Source organism: Anastrepha ludens, chromosome 5 (assembly GCF_028408465.1).
Source record: "Anastrepha ludens isolate Willacy chromosome 5, idAnaLude1.1, whole genome shotgun sequence".
Taxonomy (NCBI): domain Eukaryota; kingdom Metazoa; phylum Arthropoda; class Insecta; order Diptera; family Tephritidae; genus Anastrepha; species Anastrepha ludens.
Window position 1 is genome coordinate 43984005 of NC_071501.1, and position 26740 is coordinate 44010744.

Below are 26740 nucleotides of genomic sequence, written 5' to 3' on the forward strand. Positions count from 1 at the left end.
GTGGCGCTCCGGCTCTGAAATTATTCGATGCGGTACCAGCTGGGGGTAGCAGAAGAAGAGAAAGGCCTCCTGTGCGTTGGAAAGATCAGATGGAGAAGGACTTGGTTTCAACTGGCGCCGGCCAGCCCGAGAAAGAAGAGATTGGCGCGCTTTGTTAAACTCGGCCAAATCGTGTAAGCGGTTATAGCGCCAATCAATGAGGTGAAGGAGAAGAAGGAGGAAATGAAGAAGAAGGAGAAGAAGAGGAAGGACAAGAAGGAGAAGAAGAAAAGAAGAAGAAAAAGAAGAAGAAGAAGAAAAAGAAGAAGAAAAATAAGAAGAAGGAGAAAGTGGTGTTCAATAGAATATATTAATTTATGTTTTAGTTTTAATTATTTAAATAAATAAATAAATAAATAAAAATATAATAACAAAGTCGCCGCCGCGTAACCGAATGAGTTGGTATGTGACTACCAACCCCTGCGAAGTGTTAGAAACCACGGGCACGAAACCCTATTTTATAGAAAAAGTTGTTTCTAATAGCCACTCGGCAGGCAATGGCAAGCTTCCGAGCATACTTCTGACATTTTTTATGCTTCTCATAAAAAAACTATCTGCCGTTCGGAGGTGGCATAAAATAGCAGAATCCTCCATTTGTGGAAAAACATCAAAATGCGCGTTACAAATACAAGGAGATGAAACACCCAAAAAGAGTGTAAGCGCCAATTGTCATATTAATCTGTGTACAAGACTTATAAAAATTGGGCACATTTTCGTCAATAATTCAAACTTTTAAATCAGTATTGTATGAAAACCATTGATGGCCAATTAAATTTTAGAGAATAATGTGCAGGTTTGGCGTAGCTTGAAATTCTCTTTGATTTTTAATAGTTTCCCTCACGGTATTGTTTTCTTCATTTAAAAATATTTTGTGCACTTCCACCCGCAGTTTATTATACTGAAATTAAGTAGGCTAAAAAACCGCGTACCAAAATATTTTCTAAAATTTTCAAAAAAAAAAGTGTGAAATATGAATGGAGAATGGATGAATGAGCAAAAATTTTGCGTAAATTTTGAAAATTGGACTTATATGTGCCCATAATTATGAAAGTGGTCTAAGTCATATATTTCTTATTTCGAGATATTTTATGAATTGCGTTTGAACGAGCTAAAAAATATTTTTATATTGTGCCACTTTTTATTTTATAATTTTCCTAGTCTGGATTAATGGAAATTTATTCTGAGTGTCGAAACGACGAAAATGTTATTTTTAAAGCTCTAATTGACTTAGACCATTTTCAAAATTAATTGAATGTCCTATAAATGTCTTAATGCAATAAAGAACTTTGAGTGATGATTTGAAGCAATGAAATAATTCATGAACATTTATTAATTATTTTTAAAAAGTAATCCATTTTTATCATTTTTTTTTAGTTTTTAAGAATGTTCATGATAAACTGTAGGGATGTATGGCAGTAAGCACATAATATCCTTATCTTTTTGACGTAATAACGTCTTATAATTCGATGTAGCCAGCTACACGCACCAAAAAATGCGTCGTCATCTTGCTCATGCGTCGTTATCTTGCTCATGCGGTGTTATCTCACTCATGCGCCGTTACCTAGCTTGAACTGCAAGCGAGAGCGCGGAACGAACGCGAAAAAGAGGCACAATCGGCCTCCGCGTTCGGCAACGTTCGACATCTGGCTCTTTCCTACTTGAGTGAGCATATATATATACATATGTATATGTATGTATATGCGCATTTGTATATAAATTCACATATTTGTATTTGCATTTGCCTTCTTCCTGTGTGCATGGTAATGAACCATTTCTCTGTTGAGAATAGGACGATGATAGAAAAAGTAGGAAATGAAAGGGAGTGTTTCGAGTGTAATGTGTCCTGAAAAAGGAAAATCGATGATGTTGCCTCTTAGTGTTGTTGACTTATTAACGTCTGATGCACAATCGAAATTGAACATATCTTTCATGAATTTGATAAATGTTTCGTAATTTTTCACGTTTGTGTAAATGTAACTTGACCTATTCCATTGCAATTCCATTTACCCCCTCCTCTATATCCATACAAAACATCTATCAAACAAATAAAATTAAAATTTTGTTTTGAAAATTGCAACCCTTACATCAGTATTTTCTTATGACGTTGTCACGTTAAACTATCGTCAGTAAACCGACTTTACAGACAACCTCTTTTTTTCCTCTGGTCTAGGGATGGTGCATAATGGAAATAATTTAATTAAATGGAAATAATTCGTATATTTTTGGTCTTCCTCTTTTCGGTGAAAGATCCAAAACGTGAAAGAAGTCTAAAGAAGTTTTGTAGAACATTTTATAAGGTTAAATTTCAAGAAACGCAACCATTGAATTTTCAGCCAAGAGACTGATTCGCCCGCGGTATTTTGATTGATTGATTCTTCTAGTGACTTCGTCGAAATAAGCACCGTTTTTCGTTTTACCGAAAATAACTTTTTCCTTCTACGCTTTTTTATCAATTCATAATAATTCTCAGGGTTGTATAAGTAAGTTGGTTTTTTCATTTTCATTTCTAACAAACCGGAATCACGGTCATTCGGTAGAAAGGAATGACCCGATACCAAAAATGTGTGGTTTACTGTTTCAATATTAATATTATTTGACTGAGCCATTTTCATCCATGTTAATGCTACTTTAATGTTACGATTTTGTCCTGAACACGCATCACTGTAAGCTATTACGTATTTCTGAGTAGTCATAATATCCTCCATATGCGCTAAAATGCATGGTGCTACTTCCTGTGCTCCTCTTGATGCTGTAGTTTCATCCTATATAAACATCTTTACATTATCATTATGGAAATTATGGAAACCCAAGTTATAAACGTACGTATTTCGCTTATAATAGGCTAACGGAACAGACAGTTTAGGGTACGGAAGTGCTTTTGGTAAATCAAATGCGAATCCATAGTATTCGCTGGAATTTTTTTTGGCTTTTTTCTGGTCCTCTGCAAGACAGTTCCAGCTCTTTTGACATTTTTTAAATGTGCATCATGACTTTCTCTAAGCAGTAATTTCTCTTTCTCATTATTGCATGCTTGGATTTTTCCATTCAGAAAATCGCATTTTTGGCATGTGTCTTTTCGACCAGCATGGAAATTTAATTCAGTATTAAATATTTTCCTGTAGATCCATACCTTAACAAAGGTTTGATTCTGCTCCTCACATTTCTATAGGCTATAGATTTTACGAATGTCGAGTTGAGGACTCATATATTGTCGACCAGGAGTGCGACGAGCTCTGGTGCAGCGGCTCTCATATTCTGGAAAACTTAAAATATCTTATCTCGTACTGCTTTTATTTTAATTTCGTCTGTGGTCGTTTTCGTTATCATTTATTTTACCAGCCTACCAAGCAGAAGCACATCGAAGAGGGTCACACACTATTTTCAAGTTATGTTTATATCTAATTTCTTCAAGTTTTTGACTTAGACCACTTTCATTATTAACACTATTTGAATTCCTTATAACGTTGAAACTACATCCACCTTCTAAAGTTCACTTTTAAAAGTGTTTCACAGTCTCTTTCTCTGCAGGATCCCCACAGCTTCTGCAATAGGGGTTGTACGACATTCCAAGCTTCTCCGCATGAGTACCGATCACCCAGTGACCAGTGAATACCGCAATTAGTTCGAAAATTGAATGGCGGGGGACTCCCATCACCCTAAGCGTTCTGTTTCTATCGTATTGAGGCCATAGTGTTTTCGAAAAGGAGTGTTGAAAGCGTATAAAGATTTTTTGGCATAAATTAGTACAATAGAAAGATGCATTGCTGGTCGACGACGAAGGTTGTTCAGCCACACTCTGCGATCTAGAAGCAATATTCCCAACAGAACGTCCAGTCTTTGGACTACCAGTCCCTTTTTCTATCCTCAACAGAATCATTTTCTTGAAAGTTTTACGCCAATCCTTTGAATTGTCGACTCATTCAGATGATTATTTGCACCAAAAAACTCACGGATTTTGCGATAAGTAGTTCTTAAAGACCCCCAATTTCATGACATTATATGTAAGCTTCAATAATTGTGAAAAATCGTACATCTGTTAAATATGACATAAAAATCTACCTTTTAGGAATTATTAACTACTGGCATCTAGTCGTCACTTTTGAAAGACCCTTTAGAAAAACTTTTTCTCCCACCAATCTTACAGACACGCCATTCAAAGTTCAATTAATCTGCATTTCATTTAAATGCAAAAAAGTTATGCTTCGTTTGAAAAACTCCAGATATCTACACATGGATACACTTAAGAGCGGCTCATAAAGGCTCAAATCCTTAAAAAGTTGATGATGTTTTTTAGAACATTTGCCATGTTTAAAATATTGTAAAAACATTTGCCTTTTAATTGTTGCTAATTTTTACTTTCAGTATTTTACCATTCAAAATATTTAATTACAAAAATGAACTCGATTTAACAGCCACGGGCTCATTTAATATAATCCAAATATCAATTTCTCGTTTAAATGGAATTATTGCGTTGAGTTTAAATTTGCTTTGTATGCAAAGCCAAATCTAGACCTAAATACGATTGGCAAAAAATGTATGAGGAAACATCTGCGAAAAAATTCACTTTCAATTGCTTTTTACAAAGCGAAATAATGTGCTAGCGGAATGCTAATTTAAAAAAAATTTAGTTATAAAGAAAAAAAGAAAAAAAATATATAATACGAAATGTTGTTTGTTAGTTTTTACATGTATTTTACACATACATATACACTTATAATTGTTTTATTTCACTCAAAATACTCTAACTAATGTGTGAGTACATAAGTAGATTTCCCTGTAGGCAAATAAACTGGTGCTAAAAATTTAGAACTAAATTTGGTGAGATCTATTTGGATATGACAGAATAAAAATGACGCAGTTTGTGTGTATAAAAAATAAAATAAAATATAAAAATTTTCACACGTAGAGATAAAGGCCATGATTTTCAATACTAATGAGAATGAGAAGAAACAAAGGAAATAAAACTAAAAAAAAGTGCGTGTAGCGTAGTACACATAACAGAAGTGAAATTTTCAAGGCAGACAAAGGAAGAGGGAAAGACCCGAGAGAGAATGAGAGAGAGAGAGAGAGAGATAGAGAGATAGAGAGAGAGAGAGAGAGAGAGAGAGAAAGAAACAATATATATCTAAATAAATTCACAATATTTGCAGAGAATACAAAAAGACAAAATTTACAAAAAACTGAGAAGGGTCTACCGGTGCAGGTAAATGCCGGACACAAATCGTGACAACAACGCGCACTACTCCGAGTGCACAAACGCAGCGATTTCAGGACCGCAGCAACGGCACAAATTACCGCAAGGCAATACCAATAAATTCGACGCCGAAATGGATATCTCTTTATAGTACGCAGAAGCACTAGCCAGAAAATGGAAGAAAGCGTCAAAAAGTAGGCAACAAAAAAAAAAAACGCCAACAAAATTGGGACCAAAAAACGCCCCAAACAGTAGGCACCAAGGAAATATAACGCTAAAAAGTAGGCACCGAAAATATATTTCCTACAAGTTTGCACCAACAAACAAGCGCCAAAAAGTAGGCAGTGTTATTTCTTAGTAGCAATTAGCAACCACAAGGAAAAACTCAGGAAAAATAGCCTAAAGTGTATCTAAGATATATATACATAAGGTATAGCTCTCTCTCTCTCCATTTCCTGTACGTTATATCTTTTTTCTCTCTCGGGGAAGGAAAATGGCTTTGCAATTTTACTCTCTATTCTCGCTCGTCCATCGACGCCTAAGAAGTTTTACTTCAAAAATTGTAATATTTTATATAAAAACAAGAAGAAATACACAATGAACCAAAAACTTAATTTGCTTTTTCAAGTAAACACATACAGTGACAGTTTGCCCATATAAGGCCCTATGCTCCAATGGGAGATAAAGAGAACGATGATGATAGTTTTTTCGACATATAATGTTAATGTGTGGTTTTTCATGATCACAGATTCGATCACAGGTTTACTCTACTTTGCCTGCCTAAAGCCTGCTCTTGTTAGAAATATTATTATTATTATTTGTAGGGGATATATACAATATAACCCTAACTTAATTAGGCCACTGGCTACTTGTAAGAAATAATCTTTGAATGTTTAATGTCCGCATTGAGAAGTAATTTCAAAACAATTGCGGTAAATCTCATTTTCCAAGATTTTGTTGATAGATTTTGCTTTGTTTCACAAATCGCATTGACAATATTCAGCTTAAACTATTTGAAGATGTCCAAAGCGGCATAGAACTCAGCGCGCAAAAGATCAAATAGCTTTACAGCTTAATTGGTCATTATTCTTTTATTTATTTATTTTGTCTTCCTTTAACACCTATTGGATCATAACACGCCAACTTCGTCTCTTCGCCAACGGACACGGTTTTGAGCCATGTATCGCAGTTTTTTCGACATAAGCCCAAGAGGGTTTATTTTGGCTGCTGTTGAGTGCCTCCAGCTTGTTGGAAGTGGTCGAAGACAGGGCCTACCTGTCATCACTTCTTCTAAGCGTATGTCCTATCCACTGCCACTTTCTGAGGATTCGGCCCAATAACTCACTTTAGCATTATCCTTTTTCTAAAAAATTCGCTAGGATGACGCCGTTCGTGCCCAAAAAAATCGTCACTATGACCTTTTTGGCCGATGGGACTGTCTTCGCCTTTTTTGGGTCAGATTAACCGGGAGAAATCCATTGCTTTGATTGTTGCTTAGTCTCTGGTGTTACATCAGACGGTGACAACTCCACGCAAATACTCCTTCGGATCTCGCTTAAATTGCTCCAAGCACTGCTTCGAAGTTATCAGCTGCATCCGCTTGTTGCCCACGGTGGACAATCGAGGCACCCATCGGGCTGATAATTTTTTCATCGCCAACTTATCATGTAAAATATTAATTGCCTTTCCGGTCGACACACCTGTGGCTTCTGTTACTTCGCGCACTTTCGTTCGTCGATCAGCGAGATTATGTCGTGGACTTTTTGAATGATTTCCTCGGTACCCACGTCTGCCGGGCGTCCTGGTCGCTCCTCATAAGAAACGGATGTTCGCCAATGTTTAAATTCGTTGAAACAATATCTAATTGTCGTCATTGGATGACAAATCATCCCCATAGATAGCTTCCAACTTTGCTTTTATCTCCTCGATTTTTTCCCATTCAAAAACAAAAAGCGAATTACCGAACGATGCTGCTCTTATTCCATCTTAGCGAAAATCACGAAAGATGACTTACTCCGATAGCAGCCAATCCAATCTAACCTAACAATCAGTCGGAAATTTATTTTCTCGTCGTTCGATAGATGGCAACTCACGATGCCTACCCCAACTTCCCTCAGGAACGCCCTCTGTCATCAAACTTATTGAACTGGCCTCGTATGCTGCAGCTCTCCAGCTCACAAGGGTCAAATAGAATTGACGTGCTACGCCATTTGCAAAAATTATAAATCTTCCCATAAAGTGATTAATTTTGCGCCACCTTGTATTTTCTATATAAATACTCCAAACTACAGGTACAAAAGATATTTCCAAACGACGTATGACGCCATGCGCAAAAATTATAAATGTAGAGTAGAATGGGGTAAGATGGGTCATTTTTTTTTGGAGAGCTCTTGCTACGATGTTTTTGCATTGATTTTGAAAAATAAGCAAGATTTTGAAAGGTTATTTATCTGCTAACATTTTGGTTATACTGACTTATGTTTGGCTAAATATTTTTTGGAAGCTGCATTCAATAAGACAAAGGTACTTTTTTTCGATATTTTCAAAATCGGGGGGCACGATAGGTCACTATGTGTGAGAGGAAAAGAACAATGTACATGGCTTGGAAATTAACGTTTTAACTTTTATTTATAGAGTATGAACACTGCACATGTTATAAAAGTTAGGAATTTTTCTTTAATTCATCACGCGAGCACGTAATGTTTCGAACGGAATTTTAAATTGTTTAGAGGCTGATCGAACACTAGCGCCATCTCGGACTGCCGCGATTGCGTTTTTTACATCCTCTTCATTTCGTTTCGGCGTTTTTCGCACATAATTACGCACCATTTTGCTGCAAAAACAATTAAAATTTATTTTATTCAATTAAAAGTAGTGACCTATAATGCCCCCAGACGGCTGACCTATAGTGCCCCCAAGCACATGTTTTATGTTAGTGTCGATATTTTTTTTTAAACAATAATATCAAAAAACTAACACATTATTCGTGTTCAGCATTATTTTCTACGTAAAATAAAACTCACCTGACAAATATTTACATACATTAAATGCACTGCACCGTAGAATAAAAAAAATGCTATGTCGGAGAAAAGCTCACAAAAAACTAAACGACGCCAGAACTAGGATAACTAATGAATGGTGACGGCCGAAATGACAGTCGCAAACGTTGTTCCCCACCACGTATTCAATTCACATAAGACGAGTGACCTCTGCAAAAACAGTGCGACGAAAACCCCACCTACCTATTGTGCCCCCGTACCTATCTTACCCCATTCTACTCTAATTATATACTCCTTAGCCAATGACCAAACAAGCACTTGCTGCGAGTCACTGGGTTTTCGATCTCCAGCTTTGATCACTGAAGAGAGTACAGCTTCTCAAAGAATATTACTTTTCCAAAAGCTTCGGCATCCAATTTGAATTGTTATAAGGACTAAACTGAGTTTTAAGCTCGTTCGTCTTCAATTCATGAGTCAAGTGAATAAGTTGGAAGAAAATCTCATTGGTTAGCGAAATGTAGATTTATTGAAATGGCTTAACTTGATTGAATTACGCTTTTTCGTGATTCAAAAAGACACTTTTATTCTAAGAAATATCACTCAAAATCCACACAAATTTTATTGCCGTGAAATATGCGTGAAATTTCGTATGCATTTCACGGCAAAGTAGTACTCAGTTCACGCCTGAGTTCGAGTACTCCGAAAAAATGCCATTTTTAAGCGAAACGTCTTCGCAGAGAGTGCAAGTGAATCTTCTTTATATTTTTTGAGTCAGTATACATATATGAAAACTCCAACTGAGTACGTGCAGAATAGAGTTCAAGGAAGACCAAAATTCCGATGGTTGGATAGCGTAGATCGGTACGCTGAGCTATTTGATATACGTTGTTGCAGAACTCAAGCGGAGAATAAATCAAACTGGAGCCAAGACATGGACCGGGTGGTTGAGCTAACAATGATGATGGTGATACATGTACAAGAATGTATGTTAATTTATTTAAAGACACTTTTCCTCTGCCTGGGGAGCTGCTCCTAAATTAGACGTTTCTTCTCATTTGACAAAATGTTTCTAGCGACATTTCACGGCAAGCCAAATGCATGTGACCGGCGAAATTTTACGGCTGTGGAGTTAGTACTAGCCTTAAGTTATCATCATCATAAACTCCTACAGTTCCAGTGTGGAACATAGGGTCACGTAGAGTAGGTATATAAAATGGTCAACCATGTCACAGCATTTCGTGAAATCCTTTCATTTTACCCAGTGCAAAACTAGTTGTACACCGCAGAACTGGCAGGTCGAACTGATACAAGAAATTAGTCTCACCTGCTCCGATTTTCTTTACAGGGTTTGGTATCGCATGCGCTTCATATTACGTATTCAGTCCAGTAACATGCAAAAATTAACATTTTCAAACACTTCCACAACTTTTTGCGCCTAGTTGATTGCTTGGTGAAAGAGTGGAGGAAAGGAGAGGAGTTGTTGGCCACTGTTGGCGGTAGTGAATAGTTGAGAATGCGATTGCCAAGATAAACTATAAATTACCTTGCAACTTGTAATAGTTATAAGTAGCACATTGAGCGGATTTGTTGTTTTTGTTTTAATAATTTTTGTATTTCTTTTCTACTCCGTTGCCAAGCGCTGAATTAGCAATAAGCAAAAAAAAAAAAAAACAAAAAGCAAAACAAAGCAAAAAGCAAAAAAGAAAAAAAAAACACAAAGGAAGGCAAAAACTCGGATTAATAAATGTTTACAAAAATGCATAAAAAAGCAATGAAAACGTAATAGTACCGGTTAAACTTGCACTGAATGCGAACATGAACCAACCTACGTCGCACCGCACCGCACCCCATCTGCATACATATAATCAACTGAAAAATGTTGAAGTGCAGCGCGCTCCAGTCCGGGCTGACCGAGCGACCAAGTACCATAAGTGCAGCGGCTGCAATTCAGTCGAAGTGCGACAAAGTTGGGGTGAATTGAACCGAAATAATGTGAAGCGAACTAGGCAACTTAATGTGTCAGAGAGAGGGCGAAGTGGGTGAAGAGGGTGAAGTGATAAAAACAAAGTAGGGTTCGTGGGCAGAGGTGACCGAGCGGTAGCAGATATAGAAAAGTGCTGTGGAAGAGCGCAAATTGAGCAAGATTTGGCAGCGTTCGTAGCACGCAAACAGCCGCTCACCAACACATACAAATCGGCAAGAGACCACACATAAGAAAGCAGAAAAAACAATAAAAAAAACGATGCTCACACAGTCAACCATGCACTGTGCAAATACGAGTATGCATAGACACGTGTAAATATACATACATTCACATACTCGTACATACTTATGTAATCTCAAAAGGTGCCGCATATCGCAGTTTAATGACTTTTGATACCAAAAGCCCAACCAAAATAGCAGCGATTGATTGCCGTTCTGTTGTCGCCTTCATGCCGCCGCAACCTTCACCAGCATTTTTGGACGCTTTGGTGTTCATAGTTCGTTGCACGCGGTAACTGTAACACTCAAAGGCCTACACATGTGACATTTTGGTACATACATACATACACACATATATATACACTTACATACGTACATATACTCGTAAGTTTGTGCGTGAAGTTGAGAACAAGCTACTATTTTCAATTTTCTCAATACATGCATGAATGCGCCCGTATTTTTTGGAAATTTTTTATTTTGTTTTTTTAGGAGTGATACGCATGCGCGTACCGTATTCTTACCGGTTCACCGCAAAAATTGATGCCTTGCTTTAGCTGCTGTGCTAGCTTACAAACCTGCATATTTGCTGTTGATATTTTTTGTTGCTCTCTGTTCGCTTGCTCTTGTTCGTACGAGTATCTGTTACTGTTTTTGTTTTTGGCATTATTTTGCCATCAGCTTGATATTCTTTTTATTCCATTTCTGAATTATAAATTTGTTGTAGTTGCCTTTTTTCCGTCGTAACCTTGTATTTCAGTGAAGGCCATGCGAACGCGACCAGCAACGCCAGCACCTTTTTGGCGTCATGTGGAATTGGTAATACGAGTTCAGGCCTACCTCTATACGACTGCGTACATACATACTTATACGACTACTATTTCCACTTGTATGTGCATATGTAGGTTTGTATGTGTTACGCATAAATGCCACGCATTCCAGCGGTGACGCGTCGTTGTCGAGAACTTGACTTACATTTCCACTCTGACGCACATTTACAAATACAACCATAGACAGGTATCTGTACGTAAATTTGTAAGTTATTTGATACACTTGCCGCATATCGTATTCAGCGCAGTTCAAGGAGTCATTTATTGGACTAAATATTTTGAAGGAAGTAAATTAATTTTGAAATAAGTTTATAATTCTTGAAACGTTGCGATTCAATAAGATTTTGGCTTTTCAATACACTTGGAAATTTTGGTTTTTTTAATTTGCTCATTCGAAATATTAAACATCTCATTAAGACCGCCTATGTGGAGTTTAGCGCCAATTTTTGAGTCGCCCATAGAGTGCTATTGCTTGTCAAAAATGCGTATGTATTGACAACCAGAGAAATAGAGTCACTATGAGCAGAAATTGTGAAACTTCACTAATCCAATAGTGAGCCTTTAACCTCCAAATAACAATATCTCGCGCCATGTTGATAAGAATTAGTCGCGAAGGTCATGCGTTTAGCAGTCGTACTACTTTTTTTTTGGAGGGTTTCCTTAACGGTTAGGGGTAGTCAGAATTTTCAAGAAATTGGATTTTTTTGCATTTGCTTAAAGTATAATATCTTAAAAATATTGTGTGAAAATTTGAAGTGAATCCGAAAATTAATCTTCGAGTTATTCCCCAATTAACAAATGGGGCTTGGGCGCTCCGGAGCAAATAGCAAAACTTTTAATGCGTTTTTCTCAAAACTATTCTTTTTGAACTGGCGATAACTGTAACTTCAAAACCGCTTGGTAGATTTCAATAAAATTTATACTGCTTTTGAAAAACATACACAACTCGTGCCTGCTCGAAGGATTTTTTTTTCAAAAATTTCGATTTTTTTAACAATTAACTGTCGGTTTTTTTCTCAAAAATCTGAAAAATATTTTCTGAGGCCGCCATATTATTAATTTTGAAAAAAAGCTTCGATAAGGCATAAGATTATCTATTAATAAAACAAATTTCTCTTGTCCGATTGATTTTAAATGAATTTCCAAGGACTTGGGATGATCACCACAAGGGACTTCTGGAGAAACGGACGCCACACAAACAGCGATAATTTTTACAATTATTAATTTTTGTTTTTGAAATTTTGTTAAAGTCAAGTCAAAAGATGTACTAATGTTATGTTTTTATTTTTGAAAAATAAAGCAATTGACTAGCAAAAGGACATTATTGAACATCATAATTTTTTCGGACCTCTGACCTCCCCTAACCCCTTAACTGATGGACGATTAAGAAATTTGCCTGGAACTCAGGTCAAAATATCATCTAAAATTTACTAAAAATTACCAAATTTCAAGTCCAAGGTGTAGGTTAAAAAAAAAAAAAAAAAAACATTAGAAATTTTCAAATAAGCACTGGATCTTTTTTTTTATTTAATTAAAAATTAGTCAATTTACTTTAATGAAATTATGATATGGTAATAGGTTTGGCGGCCGCCGTAGGTGCCTGACTTCCATTCGGAGAACGCAGGTTCGAATATCAGTGAAATACCGAAATGTCACCCCTTCGGCAGGCAATGACAAACCTCCGAGTGTATTTCTGCGATGAAAAAGCTCCTCATTCAAAACCATTTGCCCTTCGGAGTCGGCCTAAAACTGTATTCCCCTCTATCCGTCATTTGCGAAACAACATCAAGACCTACGGAACAAATAGGAGGTGGCCCTAAGGCCTTCTATATATATGCATGTAAGTAAGTGCTTTTCCTTTGGTCATGCTGAACCACAGTCCTTCATTTATCGAGTTGGCATGGCTTTCGAGGAGTAGGCGTTTTTAATAAAGACGTTGCCGAGCGTTACGCTATTGCGTTCTTAAGAGGAAGGAGGCCATAGGTAGATTGGCCGCATACAGACGGCTGCACATCTATTGGGTACCCGGATATGAAGGCATTGCAGGAAACGAAATTGTAGTTGTGACTGCCAAAAGCGCTGTGTGCAAACAAGAATATTACATACTGAAATATGATATGCAATGACGTAGTTGAGGACATGAAAATGGGAATAGATAGGAGGTAGAACAATCTAGCCACTTGCAAAACGCAGTAGCCCTGTCTAGAAAGAAAAGAAGAATTATCGTAGGTATACTGACAGGTGACAATTTGTATCCGGCACACGTATACAAGATAGGAATCGCAAACAACGATAACTGCAGATTTTACAATGAACTGGAAGAGAAGCAAACTCTAGAACACCTTCTATGCTCTTGCCCTGCATTATGCTAGCTAGCACCCGAATGAATTGCCCAGGGGCTCTGCAATATGAGATGTTAGAATGTCTCTCGGTGTTTGAGATTCAGGGCTTACTTAGAGTTGCAGAGGACGCAAGTTTCTTACAAGAAGTCAACTACAAAGAAACGTAAAGGTCAAGTTCCATCTGGTACCACTAAGAACCAACAGGTACGTGATGGCTTCCAACCAGGCAGGCTAACCTAATCTACTCCGTTGCGTATTTGTTATACAGTTCTTTTTTATTTTACCCTCTTTTTAACTCCTTTTTAATGATGATATTTTCTATCTCCAAGAAGAGCTTGGGCTCTATTTTCCTCGATAGCGAACTTTTCCGTAGCCACGCAGACTTTAGCACGGCCTAGGGTTATTTTTCTCATTCGTTTTAAAACTATATTTCGGTTGAATGTAATGCTGAACGCCTAATAAGCATTTGATTTTATTTATTTATTTATTACACCAATGAATATAATAGATTCTTATAGGCTAAGTGGCCATATTTGAAGGTTAATAGACAATAAAAAAAGAAAATACAATTAAACTATATAATAATCTTTTGAAAATGAAAAATCTATCTCAACAAATTTAGAGATTTTATTAAACTCTATTAAGGTTCTAGAAATAGGAGCATTCTGAGCATAAAGAGATTTGGAAAGACCAACATAGAAGAACTCTGACCTACGCAGAGCTCTGGCCGGAATATTAAAGAAAATTCTCTCAAGAAGCATTGGGCAGTCAACAGCCCCACAGCTTCATATGAAGGGGTAGAATCCAAAAAGCGTAAATTACGCAACGCGAAATGTAAGAATACTTTTTAGATTCGTTCAATTCTAGCGGCATGGCGCGTATAGTACGGAGACCAAATGAATGATGCACACTCCAGTTTGGAACGCACAAACGCCGTATACAAAAGCCTCAGCGTAGAACACAAGCAAGCATGGCGTAAGACTTGGCAATAATTAAATTTATATGACTAGCAAAAGTAAGCTTCGAATCAAATATTACACCCAAGTCCTTAATTTCACTTACACGTGACAGGGGTGTTCTCGAAATGTGATCAGAGGAGTCAATAACAGTGGTACGCTTGGAAAAGGTAATTTGGAAGCACTTATTTATGTTGAGCGATAGACGATTATTGGCTCACCAGTTCTTGAAATTATATAAATCAATTTGCATCAATTCAGCGTCGAGGGAGCGTGTAATCGTCAAATAAATCTTAACGTCTTCTGCATAAAGCGGGAATCTTGCTGACGAGAAGCAAGAGTAAATATCGTTGATAAGTAGAACAAAAAGAAGCGGGTCCAGAATACTACCTTGCACAACCTCAGAGCAAGCAACGAAAGGAAGAGACCTAACGTTGTCGGCGACGACCAAACAATGGCGATTCTGCCAATAAGATGAGATCCAACTTAAGAAGGCTGAGACCAACCTCTACACAGCATCCTTCAAGCTTAATGCCTATTGCACGGTATCACAAAGAGTGTTCTAAAAGAGCTTTCTTAGTCTGAATCAAAAGCTTCTTCAGTGTTCTGAGTATCTCGCCACTACTTTTGCTTTCGAGGTTCTACGCTTGAATTCATTTTAGATCTTCACTAAAAATGGTTTTGAGCAATAGGAATCTTTATTTTGAACTTTACGCGCAGTTCGTATGCTGCAGCTGCTTAGTTCTCAAGTGTCAAATTTGATGGACGTATCACGACATTTGCAAAAATTATAAATCTTCGAGATGTATTTAAATATATAATTGACGCTTACATCCTTTATTGGGTGTTTGGCCGATCTCCTCCTCCTATTTGTGGTGTACGTCTTGATGTTGTTCTAGAAATGGAGATACCTACAGTTTTACAGCAACCTCCATCGCTCTTTATGAGGAGCAGAAATACGTTCGAAGGTTTGCCATTGACTGGCGAGTGGCGACCGTTATTAGGCAAACTTTTGTTTATCATTTTATACTTTGTGTCCGTGGTTTCGAACTCGTGCGCCTCTGAATGGTAGTCTCGCACAACCCATTTGGCGACTATAAATCTGCCGACAGGGTGATTAATTGTGCAGCACTGTGTACAACCTTATCTGCGCTGCTTCAAATATGCCCAATAAGTATGTAGTTTAATTTACCTAAACCCGTTACCCGTTTTTATATGAAACTATAATTTTTCGATCTGTGTAAGTGGCTTTGGGGCTTAAAAAGAATTCAATGGATATGTATTTCTGTCATTTAGCAACAGATTTCTTTTGTACAACTTTAATCTTCGAACTCTTTTTAAGTAACTTTCAAAATTTTAATAAATTAAACATTTTCCTAGGTAAAACCCATTCTTTTTATTTAAATAAAATATACCGTTAAATTAAGATGCCGCGTCTGACCGGGTTTCGGCTGCTTTTAAATCTCTTACAAGCTTCAACGGCTTGACAACTGGTCGGCTAATAATTCATTCAGGCGTTAAAGAACAAAGAAAATGTATTAATTATATGCAAATTAAATTGCGAACTAAATAAATGTGGTAAAATAAACGAAGCAGTGTGATACCAAAGCAAAAAAGTTGAATAAAAAAATTACACCAAATGGACAGAGGCAGATTCACAACATCAAAGAAAAAGCTAAGCAAGAGTGTAAAAATTGATTGTAAAAAGAAATAATCTGTATGTAGGTATAAATGTTTTTATATTGCGGTGCGCATTAGAGAGAGAGAGAGAGAGAGAGACAGAGTTGAACTATCTAATCTTATCACTTCTCTTCAGCTTCGGCAAAATTCGTTAGATGAAAGCTCAAGCTCTTACTGCATATAAAGTAAGAGGCATAGTGATAAGGTCCCCACATATTGATAAATTTTGACTATATTTTTTTCCAAATATATGATATGCGGTTTGTTTATACCTACTGTAATAAGCTTAACGAAAGTACACCTAAAACTATGCCCTTTTCTGAGTAGTATATTTGAACGCTAAAGGAAATTATACCAAGCATGCCTGTTTTTTAATTATTTAAAAATTAATAATAATAATTAATAATTATAATTTATTATAAAATTTCCATATGGAAATAATAATTAGTTATTAATTTTACTTAAATTTTACTTAAAGTTTTTTAGAAAACTTTCGGGTATGCAGTTTTACAGCCTATTTAATTCTCTTGTAATAAAGTGCAAGTTTAAAGTAGTTTAAAATGCTACTTTATTTATTTATGCAACTTAGTAAATTAATTTAAAAAATGATAAGTTAATAAAATACAAAAGAAAAAAAGAAAAACTTTCAAAGAGTATATCCAAGAGGTGAATGCTGGTTTATAGGGAAACATTGGTATATTGCCATAAAAGCGTGAATGGGTTCAGCAGCGATTTATGCTAATAATAAAGCGACTTTCAAATGTTGGAAAAAAAGAGAACACATACATTCACCCAATTATATTAACATATATTAAACCTACATACATTCTGTCAAAAAAGTGTACAATACTAAGTATACGGCCTGAGAAATATTACAGTTCATTCAACCAATAACCTATTCGTCAAAACATTTTTAATTTCATTTCTTCTACTTCAGTTCCGATCGTAATTTATTTTATCATAAATACGAGGTGTGTTTAAAAAGTATCGCGAATTTTGTGTTTTCTTCAAAAAGTATTTATTCATTCATTACTATCTATTTTGTCCCCTTCAAAGTACTCCCCATGAGATATTATGCACTTGTGCCAACGTTTTTTCCAATCTTCGAAGCAATTCAAAAAATCATTTTTTTTTTCTTGTTCAGCTCTGCCTTCGATGCCGTCTTTATCTCGTCAATCGTAGCGTTGTTCTTTCATGGGCCTCTTCAGTTCAGGGAACAAGAAAAAGTCACAGGAGGCCAGATCTGGGGAATACGGTGGCTGTGGCATCATTAGTGTGTTGTTTTTGGCCAAAAGGTCGCGCACAAGCAACAATATGTGAGGAGGGGCGTTATCGTGATGGAAGAGCCAATTTTTGTTCTTCCACAAATCAGGGCGTTTGTGGCGGATTGCTTCGCGCAAATTGCGCATAACTTGCAGTTAATATTCCTGAGTGACCGTTTTACCCTGTGTCAAGAACTCATGACGCACAACGCTCTTGCAATCGGTAAACGGAAAATGGTAAGCAAAACTTTTACATTCGACCGAACTTGGCGCGCTTTTTTCAGTCTTGGTTCGTGCGGCAGCTTCCATTGAGATGATGGAGCTTTGGTTTACACGTCTTAACCATAAATCCACGATTCGTCACCAGTTATGAGCCTCTGGAGCAAATTTGGGTCGTCGCGGACAGAGTCCAACATCTCATTAGCAATGTTCATGCGATGCTGCTTTTGGTCGAAATTGAGTAGTTTTGGTATGAATTTTGCGGCTAGCCGTCTCATGCCCAAATCATTGAAAAAAATCGAATGGCACGAGCTAATCGATAGGTCTAGGCCCTCAGCAATTTCTCTAACGGTGATTCGACGATTGGCCAATACCATTTTCTTCACTTCATCAATTTTTTCGTCCGTTGTTGAAGCGCTCGGTCGTCCGGCACGCTTTTCGTCGTTCACATCTTCTCGGCCTTTTGAGAACATTTTGTACCACCGATAAACGTTGCTTTCGTCCAAAGTAGGTTCTCCTTTTGACACAGTCAACATTCGGAATACATCCGCGCACATAATTTCGTTTTTCACACAAAATTTGATACAGGTTCTTTGATCCATCTTTTTGAATAGGTAAAAATCGAAGACGAGCCGATACACGTGCAAGCAAAGCAGCTGTCAGCAATTAACTGAACATTCAAAATGGCCGAACTCGTCAAACATCGAAATTCGAATATACATAACCTGCGAAAATTCAAAATTCGCTATACCTTTTGAACACACCTCGTATTTGCACATATGTATTATATACATATGTCGACTAAAAACAGTCTGTCGTCGCCATAAGAGGTGAATACGGTGGCTCTTCGAAGACATTTGTTGATTTCTCGACCAAAAATTCATTCCGTATCATAATTCACAGTGCGTAATCTTCGGATTCTTCGCGAATTTAATGATATATGGAGTTCCATAAAACTTCCAAAAAATAATTGTAAAAATAATCCGGTGGTTTTTTTCCTATTAGTGTATTTATGCTTGAGAGATGTTGATGATGTGCTTAGCCGAATGGGTTGGCAACACTGGCAATAAGGATATAGACCGGTATCCTTCACTGGAGTTTGGGTTTTTACCTGCTATTGGTATTGGTGTTAGAATCCCATGCTTCCAGTCGAGTGTATATGTAATATCTTTGTTGGCCACATAAACTATGTTTTTTGATCCCGGCACTTTTTTGACAGAAGTTTTGTATTTACGTATATGCTAATAACGCTAAGCCTGTTAACTAATTATCACAATAATAGCTATACAAATATGTATGTATGTTAATTGAGTAGTTTTATATTTTTCATATCAATGAATTTTTTATACCAACCTTCTCTGTGTCGATTCCACTAAAATTGTAGAATTTTTAAGAAAATGTCTTTTTATAAGCACACGAGAACGCAAAGGAGAACACATTTTCCCTCGTTCCTATCGTTTTCGCGTTTTCTATTTTGCTTTCATTTCCGGCTTTGATCTTTTTAACTTGCACGTCATCACGTTTCTAATCAAAAACTATTATTTTTCTCTTATCTTTCTCGCTGCTTATTCGCTATTCGCCGCACAGCCATTCCGGTTGGCAATTGGACTGCGCCGGATGTGGACTACAATGAACGCTTCGGGTGGGAGGGTGCCAACGATATGAGTGCCAATTATCGCGATGCGTTGAAACGTGGCCTTCCATTTCCAATACTTACAGTAGCTGAATATTTCAGTCAGGGACGCGAGGGTTTTTGCTGGGGTGGCCAATATCGTGCTGCTGGCTACTTTGCCAGCATAATGCTATGGACATCTTTAGCCTCATGGCTACTCATGAATTTGCTGCTTATCGCCGTGCCACGTTATGGCGCTTACATGAAGGCGCTGACAGGGGCATTGCTCATTGGCACCAATATTGGCTATTACTGCATGCTGCCAAAGCGTCCGCTGGTTATCTATTTGGAAGGTGGCCGTTTGGAGTTCAAGCTGGGCTGGTGTTATTGGCTACTGCTGGTTGCAGGTAAGCGCTACGACGTCAAATGACTAACGATAAGTGCAATTAGGTCGAACAAGTTAATCGATAATTTTGCTCTTCTAACTAATTATCTCTTAACAGGTATCCTTTGCTTCATTTGTGGCGTTTTAATATCCATAATTGACTTAGTGTGGCCGCATACTTTCTCCACTGTGCTTGAAGTGTATTATGGTACACCTTATGATAGACATGTTATATTGGAGGAGTCCAGTGATGTGCGTTACCGTAAACGCAATGGTGCTGCCACCGGTAGCCTGGAAGATCCACCAGGACTAGGCTCGCGCATATTGCGTCGACTATCATCAAAAGCACGAGATCATGGTAATGCCGCTGCTTATTATGGTGGTAATGCCGGCAGTGCCGGAATGTCTGGTGCAGCGGGCGTGAGTGCCGGAGCGTCTGGAGCGATGGCCGCCGGTGCTATTGAGAATAAGGGTTTCCAGTCGGATGTGCCGAAAAGCCCTTGGCGTTATCCGTTTCGGCGGGCGCAGCATCTACAAGCGGCCCGACCGAATGCGCGTCTACAGCGCACCATCTCGCAGGACTCGGGCTCCAGCATAGCATCAGCTGCCATACATATTTCGCCATTACATAAGCACGCGCTGGCGCGTATGCTGCCGTAAGTAAAAGCAAAAATGATAAAACTAATTAGTAGAAAACAGTAAGAAAATGAAAAGTTGTGGGTGAGGTAAGTAAACCCCTGCCGTGCACTGATGAGATTGCAGCTAGCGAAAGGGATTATTAGTACAATGTTGAGGTTGAGGTATTTTGAGGTTGACTCAGATGGAGCCTAAATAAGAAGATTTTATAAATATATATGTATATATATATATATATATATATATATATATATATATATATAATTGGCGCGTACACCCTTTTTGGGTGCTTGGCCGAGCTCTTCCTCCTATTTGTGGTGTGCGTATTGATGTTGTTCCACAAATGGATGGACCAACAGTTTCAAGCCGACTCCGAACGGAAGATATTTACATGAAAAATATTTTTCTTAATTTTGGTGTTTCACCGAGATTCGAACCAACGTTCTCTCTGTGAATTCCGAATGGTAATCACGCACCAACCCATTCGGCTACGGCGGTCGCCAGATTTATAAATATGTTCGTTAAATAGACGGTGAATGGTTGTATTGAGCGCTGAGGCTATTGTTTTTAAACCAGAAGAGTGGAAGGCAAATTTGACCCAAAATGATAGGATCAACGCCGTAGAGCTAAAACAAGGCTTGAATACCTCTTCTAAAACATCTTTTGAATACATTTAGAAGTACATACATGGCTGGGCAACGGCCTCGGTAGTCTAGCGTAAAGTGCATTAGCCTGCCATCCCAGAGGTTGTGGGTTCGAATCTCACGCAAAGCACGACCCACGCACTTTTCCAAATTTACCTACTTTCCCTGTAACTAGAAAAAAAGCAGTCCTCCAATTCCATTCCTCAAACCCAAAAACTTATCCTTTCCATCCTTACTCCCGTACAATAGTCTGCGCATTATTTGCATTGTGGATGCTAAACCAAGTAAAAAAAAACAAAGAAAAACACACAGTTACACATTGCGTCAGTGGCGCCAGCAAGAAAAAGCGGGCGACCGCGGTAATATCGCAGACACACGAAATTTAGCGAAGTCCTCAACCATTTGTGCGATCCTTCTGCTAGAAAATTTTGAAACACAGATGGCACCGCAAGCTGTAAGAAGACGTTGTTCCTAACCAACGACAGGTGGGCATTCCCACTATTTAGGACTGGTAGCGATAGGTTAAACACCTACCCTGTCAGTAATCAAAACAGATTAACGAAATAAACGCCAGACTGAGTCTTGTCGAGGCCCTATGCTCCCGAGAGGAGTGAACAAGGAAAAATAAAAATGAAATTATAGACAGCAGTCAACCTTCATTTCGAACTCGAATATCTTTGAATTTGTAAAACATTAGGAGTGGCTCCGCCTTGTTGGTTTCTCTAATATTGCGACAACTAATTTTTCGAATCTGGTGGTAAATAAAAATATTTGTTATGGTAAAGATATTGATAAGTTACAGCCCTCACAGTTGTCTCAAGACGTTGAAAGAAAATTAAATACCTCTCTCAAACATTTGTCGAAAATTGGTGGGTGAAAAGCGGCAGGTGCGTCAAACAATTTTTGGTTTCAAACTCAGCTTAGTTGGAAATAAGCTGCCTGATACAACTGCAAATAGGGAGCAAGGCGCATTCATTAAACGTGACGGCACTAAATCAACAACAACATTTTGTACATTGGAATGTCACAACAGAAGAAAATAAAAAAGAAAAAGAAAAGGACGAACTGCGCTGAATAGCCGACATGCATTTGAAGCTAGAGCATACAACTTTTAATCATTTCATTTTGTGATGGCATCCGAATGTAAACAGCGAAAAAGAACAAGTTGTCTACTGATATCACCTTTAATAGTTTCGCCTTGGTAGAGAAGGATTGCTAGAAGAAGTTATAGAAATGGAAGTACAAAATTCAATAAATATTACGAGCACTCTAAAAATAATAAAACCTAGTGAGGCTTAAAAAATGGGTAAGTAAGACTCAGCAAGCAGTGCTATGGATCTTTCGGAAACTTCATTTGGTAAAAATGCTAAAGGGAAAGCCTTTTTTGAATGAAGCTCTGATCACGGGTCCCACTTCCCTCTGTCTCTCTGAAGCATGTACCTTATTGATAGATAGTAAATTGTCTAAGCATCAATGGTATAGTATGATATAAGCAACTTATGCCTCCTTATGAGAACAGATAATGTAGCGGTAGCAGGACTCATAACAGAAACAGTAACAGTGGCTGTAACCTCTCTGTCCGGCAAAAACGAAAAGAGCGAATAAAACGAACAGAATGGACAAGCATAGTACTCGTACGTCCAGAGAACTTGTAAAAATTGTAGTTGTAGGTTGGTTTGCCGAAGAGACGAGTGTATGGCGGAGTCAAATATATAACATCTGTATGTGCGTCTACATATCGGTTATTTGCGACTGCGCTTGTGAATGAAATTTATTTATTATATGTAAACAGATGAGTAAGCAGGATGAATGGGAATCCCCTAAAAACCAATAACAAACATCGGTAAAGTACTCATCATTGCTCGGTTGGACTATGCAAATGCATCCGAATGCATTGGTTGAATAAACATTCAGGCATTCTGTAAGATTAAGTTCGTATTTGCGGCATTAGAATTTGTTGCCGTTCTATGGGAAATATCTCGGCACCTTTGAGTAATGCAATGTTTTTGAAAATAAAGCACTTGTGCATATTTCGCAGAAGCTTGTCAGCATTATCTCTGGTGGTCGTCCAGGTCTCTGCACTTCTTTTTCTGCCGTGAAATACACTAGTTGTTCGTTTTCCAGGTGCACAGCTAACTGGATCCCAGTGATGTGGCGTTCTTGTATAGAGAATGAAAACATTTTCCAAGATTTTTTAAGTGCCACTGACTTACGCTCGACGCAGTACAACAAAACGAAACCTCGCAGACAGACATACAGAGAAGACGAACCTATAGCTCGAAGTTGATCACAAGCAAGGTGGACCCAAACGTGGGCGAATAGAACTGGCCCATTTCATGGCTGGTATCAACTTTTTGACATGCCACATACTTATTTCTTCACTTTTTATCACAAAATTTCATTTTAATTTTTGCTATGACAATTCATTCGATATTCTACTGCTATTTTATAGTTGAAGTCTTGACTTCTGTGGTATATGTTTCTTAGTCTATATCTTGCATCCCGGTCTTCGCTTGAAATTAATTCAGCACAGTAAATCGAGCTGGCTAAGCTCATTTTGGAACACCCACATGTCGATTCCTGTCTTTATTCCGACTCATATGCATAAATCCAAGATTTGTCACCTATTACGCATGTCTTTGAGGGCTGAAGTTCTTCAACATTTTCTTTTTTGGCCGATTGTCAAATTTTGTGGTATCCAAAGAGCGCAAATATTCTTGACGACCAAACGTTCATTTAAAATTGAATGTATGCTGGTCTCGGTAACGCCCAAGGATGCTTCTATCTCGCGATACTCGTATGTCATATGGCGACCTTGCGTTATCAATTGTCACTCTTTCTGTCATAACTAGCGCATTTGGACGTCCTTCATGAAATTCATTCTGCAGGATCAACGGCGACGTTGGAACTCGTTTCATGTACCAGCGTTTCACAGTGACTAAGTGCTGTGCTTCAACGCCATAAGTTGAAGTAAGTTGATCAAAACACTTCTGTTTCGATATGCCACGTCAAAAATCGTAATAAATTATAACACGAAAATCTTCATGAGTTAATTCCATCCTTTGGGTGAGATGATTTTTTCAACTCACAGAAAGAAGAAGAGATAAATCTCATAAGTGAAAACGTGATATGTAAGTTTATGCTACAAAATATTGAATATGTCGATAAAAATATCGAAGCATAGCTCTTCCAACGTAGTATTGATTGGGCGTAAAATATAAAAGGCAATCTTCGTATAACCATTTAATCTTTTTCTCAAATTTGAGTGAAATGCTACAATGAAACGTATTTTATTCAGAGTCAAATGTCTTTGCACTTCCAGCGGCCGTCGTCAACTGTGTCGAATGGTGTAGCCACTAAAACAATCCCTCTTCCTCTTCTGGGGAGACTCCCTTCTCGGAACTACCTTGCATTACTTCGGGAAGGTCCAGAACGGTGTCCATTACTCTTCACCCACGTCTGGGTCCACCATATTTGTAGCCAGCATCATGCTATAGGCTCTTCTTCTAATGTCTCAGTGCCGTCATACCAGTGGTATGTGTAGCATGCTCTCAGGTTCCTCTCACATGGGCGTATGGATGTTATACGCTATCGAGGTTTTTTTTGCATCTGCAGCAAAGAAGATGTTTCGGTAATATTACACCGTCTTATGCCGTCTTGAGCACGTGACTCGACCGTCTGTTATTTTTCGTCAGTTCGTAGACAGTCCACCTCCTATCGAGGGCTGATTTGTTTTCCCTACGTATTGCGCTGCCACTCCGCGCGTTGCAGGTACAGCATTATCCTCTTTGCAAAACTTTTAACTGCGTTCCGACAGTCATGTGATGCACACATATTATTGATTAAACTGTCTGGGCTCAGCTGTTCGCCCAAGACTAACTCAATTCTTCGTTGAAGCGATTGCAGTAGAAGAACACATGCTCCGCGCTTTCTATTGCATTGTTGCAGCTTGGACAGAACGAAGTGTCCTCAATGTGAAACGATGGAGGTACTCCAAGAAACATCCATGACCGCTCAATATTTGGATTAAATAGTAGTCTACGTCACCGTGCCTTCTGGTCACCCATTGGCTAATTTTGGGGATAAGTGTATAGGTCCAAGGTCCGTTAACAGACGAGTCCCATCTGCTTTGCCATTTTTCTAACAAATGCAGACGTTCTGCAACTTTCGCTTCAGTTGTCGGCTTTACTTCTTGTCTGTCATAAAGTTGCCCCATTTCCTGCACAAGTATATCTATTGGGAGCTTTCCAGCGATTCTTAGTTCACTTCGCTGGTGCTCTTGAGCTACTGGATGTTTTTAACATGAAATGTATTGAACAGATACGAGTATATGTACATATATATATAAGTATATGCAACATAAAAATTCTGTAAAAGTGCATTCAAATATGTCTTTTATGTTTTGTTTTTCAGAAATCCACCTATGAATCGCATCCGAGATGTGGAACATTGGTAACCTCCGCATTGTCAGTGCTTGACACAAAACTGTTGCTGAGCAAATGCAGATATTTATAATAAAATATAAGCGAAAGTTAGCAATTTAAAATATGTGTATAATTAAACAAATAATGTGATACGAAAACGAAAAATAAGAAACTATTTAGAAAAACTGACAAGCACATACACACACACACATACATACATACACATATTTGGACATGAATAACTGACAAGCATAATTGAATGCCAATATTACTTTAAATGACTAGAAACAAAATTTGAAAAAGTCCAATCAACAACAAACAACAAACTTCATTGTGATATTGTCATAAATCAGGACCGCCAGATTAGACAGAGTACTTTGATCTGATATAAAAATAAATGAAATCATTTTTAACGGTACACTCGAATCATATTTAAGTTTTACTACAAAATATCATCTTATTAGTTATTGTTAAAGGCGTTTACAATTAATTAGACGTTAAGTTAGACTTTGTTAATAAAAAACACAAATTATTTATTGAGTATTAAAAGAGCTAAAAATGTAAAATTTTAAATTTGTTTATTAAGTAAACTTACGCTATGTTTTAATTTATTCCATCAACATTTATTTAAAATTAAAATTATATCTATTAGAGCTGATTGATTATGTAAAGTGGAAAAAATCGCAAAAACACTAAATGTATTAAAATCGTAAAATAATGTATTAGCATAAATATTAATGTACTTTATACTCTAAGTGATAAGGTAAAAAATAATTAGGACGAATCACATTGGAAAATATTCTTTAAGGACATATATTTGTATTGAGCATAGCAGCCATTTCGAATGTGCGATAGAAATTGAAAAAAATTTTGAAATAAAAAATTTGTATGGTTTGACAAATTGATTTTAAACTTTTTTCCAAGTAAAAAAATGTTATCTTCAACTAAAGTAAGTACCCAATACCACCTTGATCAAAAAGTTTATTCTTCAAGAGTGATATTATCGCCTTCAAAGTATGATACTCAGCATCAATTACAACGCACTTATGCCAGCGTTTGATCATTTGCCAGCTCTCAAAACATTTCTGGAACTCTACAGGGTGTGATTGAAAAGTAATGCGTCTTATTTTTTTAAGCAATTTTATTAAACCTTTCGGCTTGTACAACTAATATTCTTCAAAATAGGACCCTTGAGCGTCAATACACCGCTAGTAGTAGTCCTTCCACTGCAAGAAACATTTTTAAACTCATCCGCCGGAGTCGCGTTCAATTCGGCTGTCACAGTTTTTTGGATCGCCTCGATGGATTCGAAACGCCTC

At 37.6% G+C, this 26740-nt stretch overlaps 1 protein-coding gene across 3 annotated transcripts in view; it reads left to right on the top strand.

Moving 5' to 3' along the window:
• Positions 1–26326, top strand: part of LOC128864501 (dual oxidase maturation factor 1) — a 93812-nt gene extending 67486 nt beyond the window's left edge. For all 3 annotated transcript variants that reach the window (XM_054104197.1, XM_054104196.1, XM_054104195.1), the window contains 3 exons: positions 19308–19739; positions 19836–20373; positions 25411–26326. In XM_054104197.1, the coding sequence (XP_053960172.1) occupies positions 19308–19739; positions 19836–20373; positions 25411–25453 (1013 nt within the window). In that variant the 3' untranslated portion in view covers positions 25454–26326. The remainder of the gene's footprint in view (positions 1–19307; positions 19740–19835; positions 20374–25410) is intronic.
• The last annotated feature ends 414 nt before the right edge of the window (positions 26327–26740 follow it).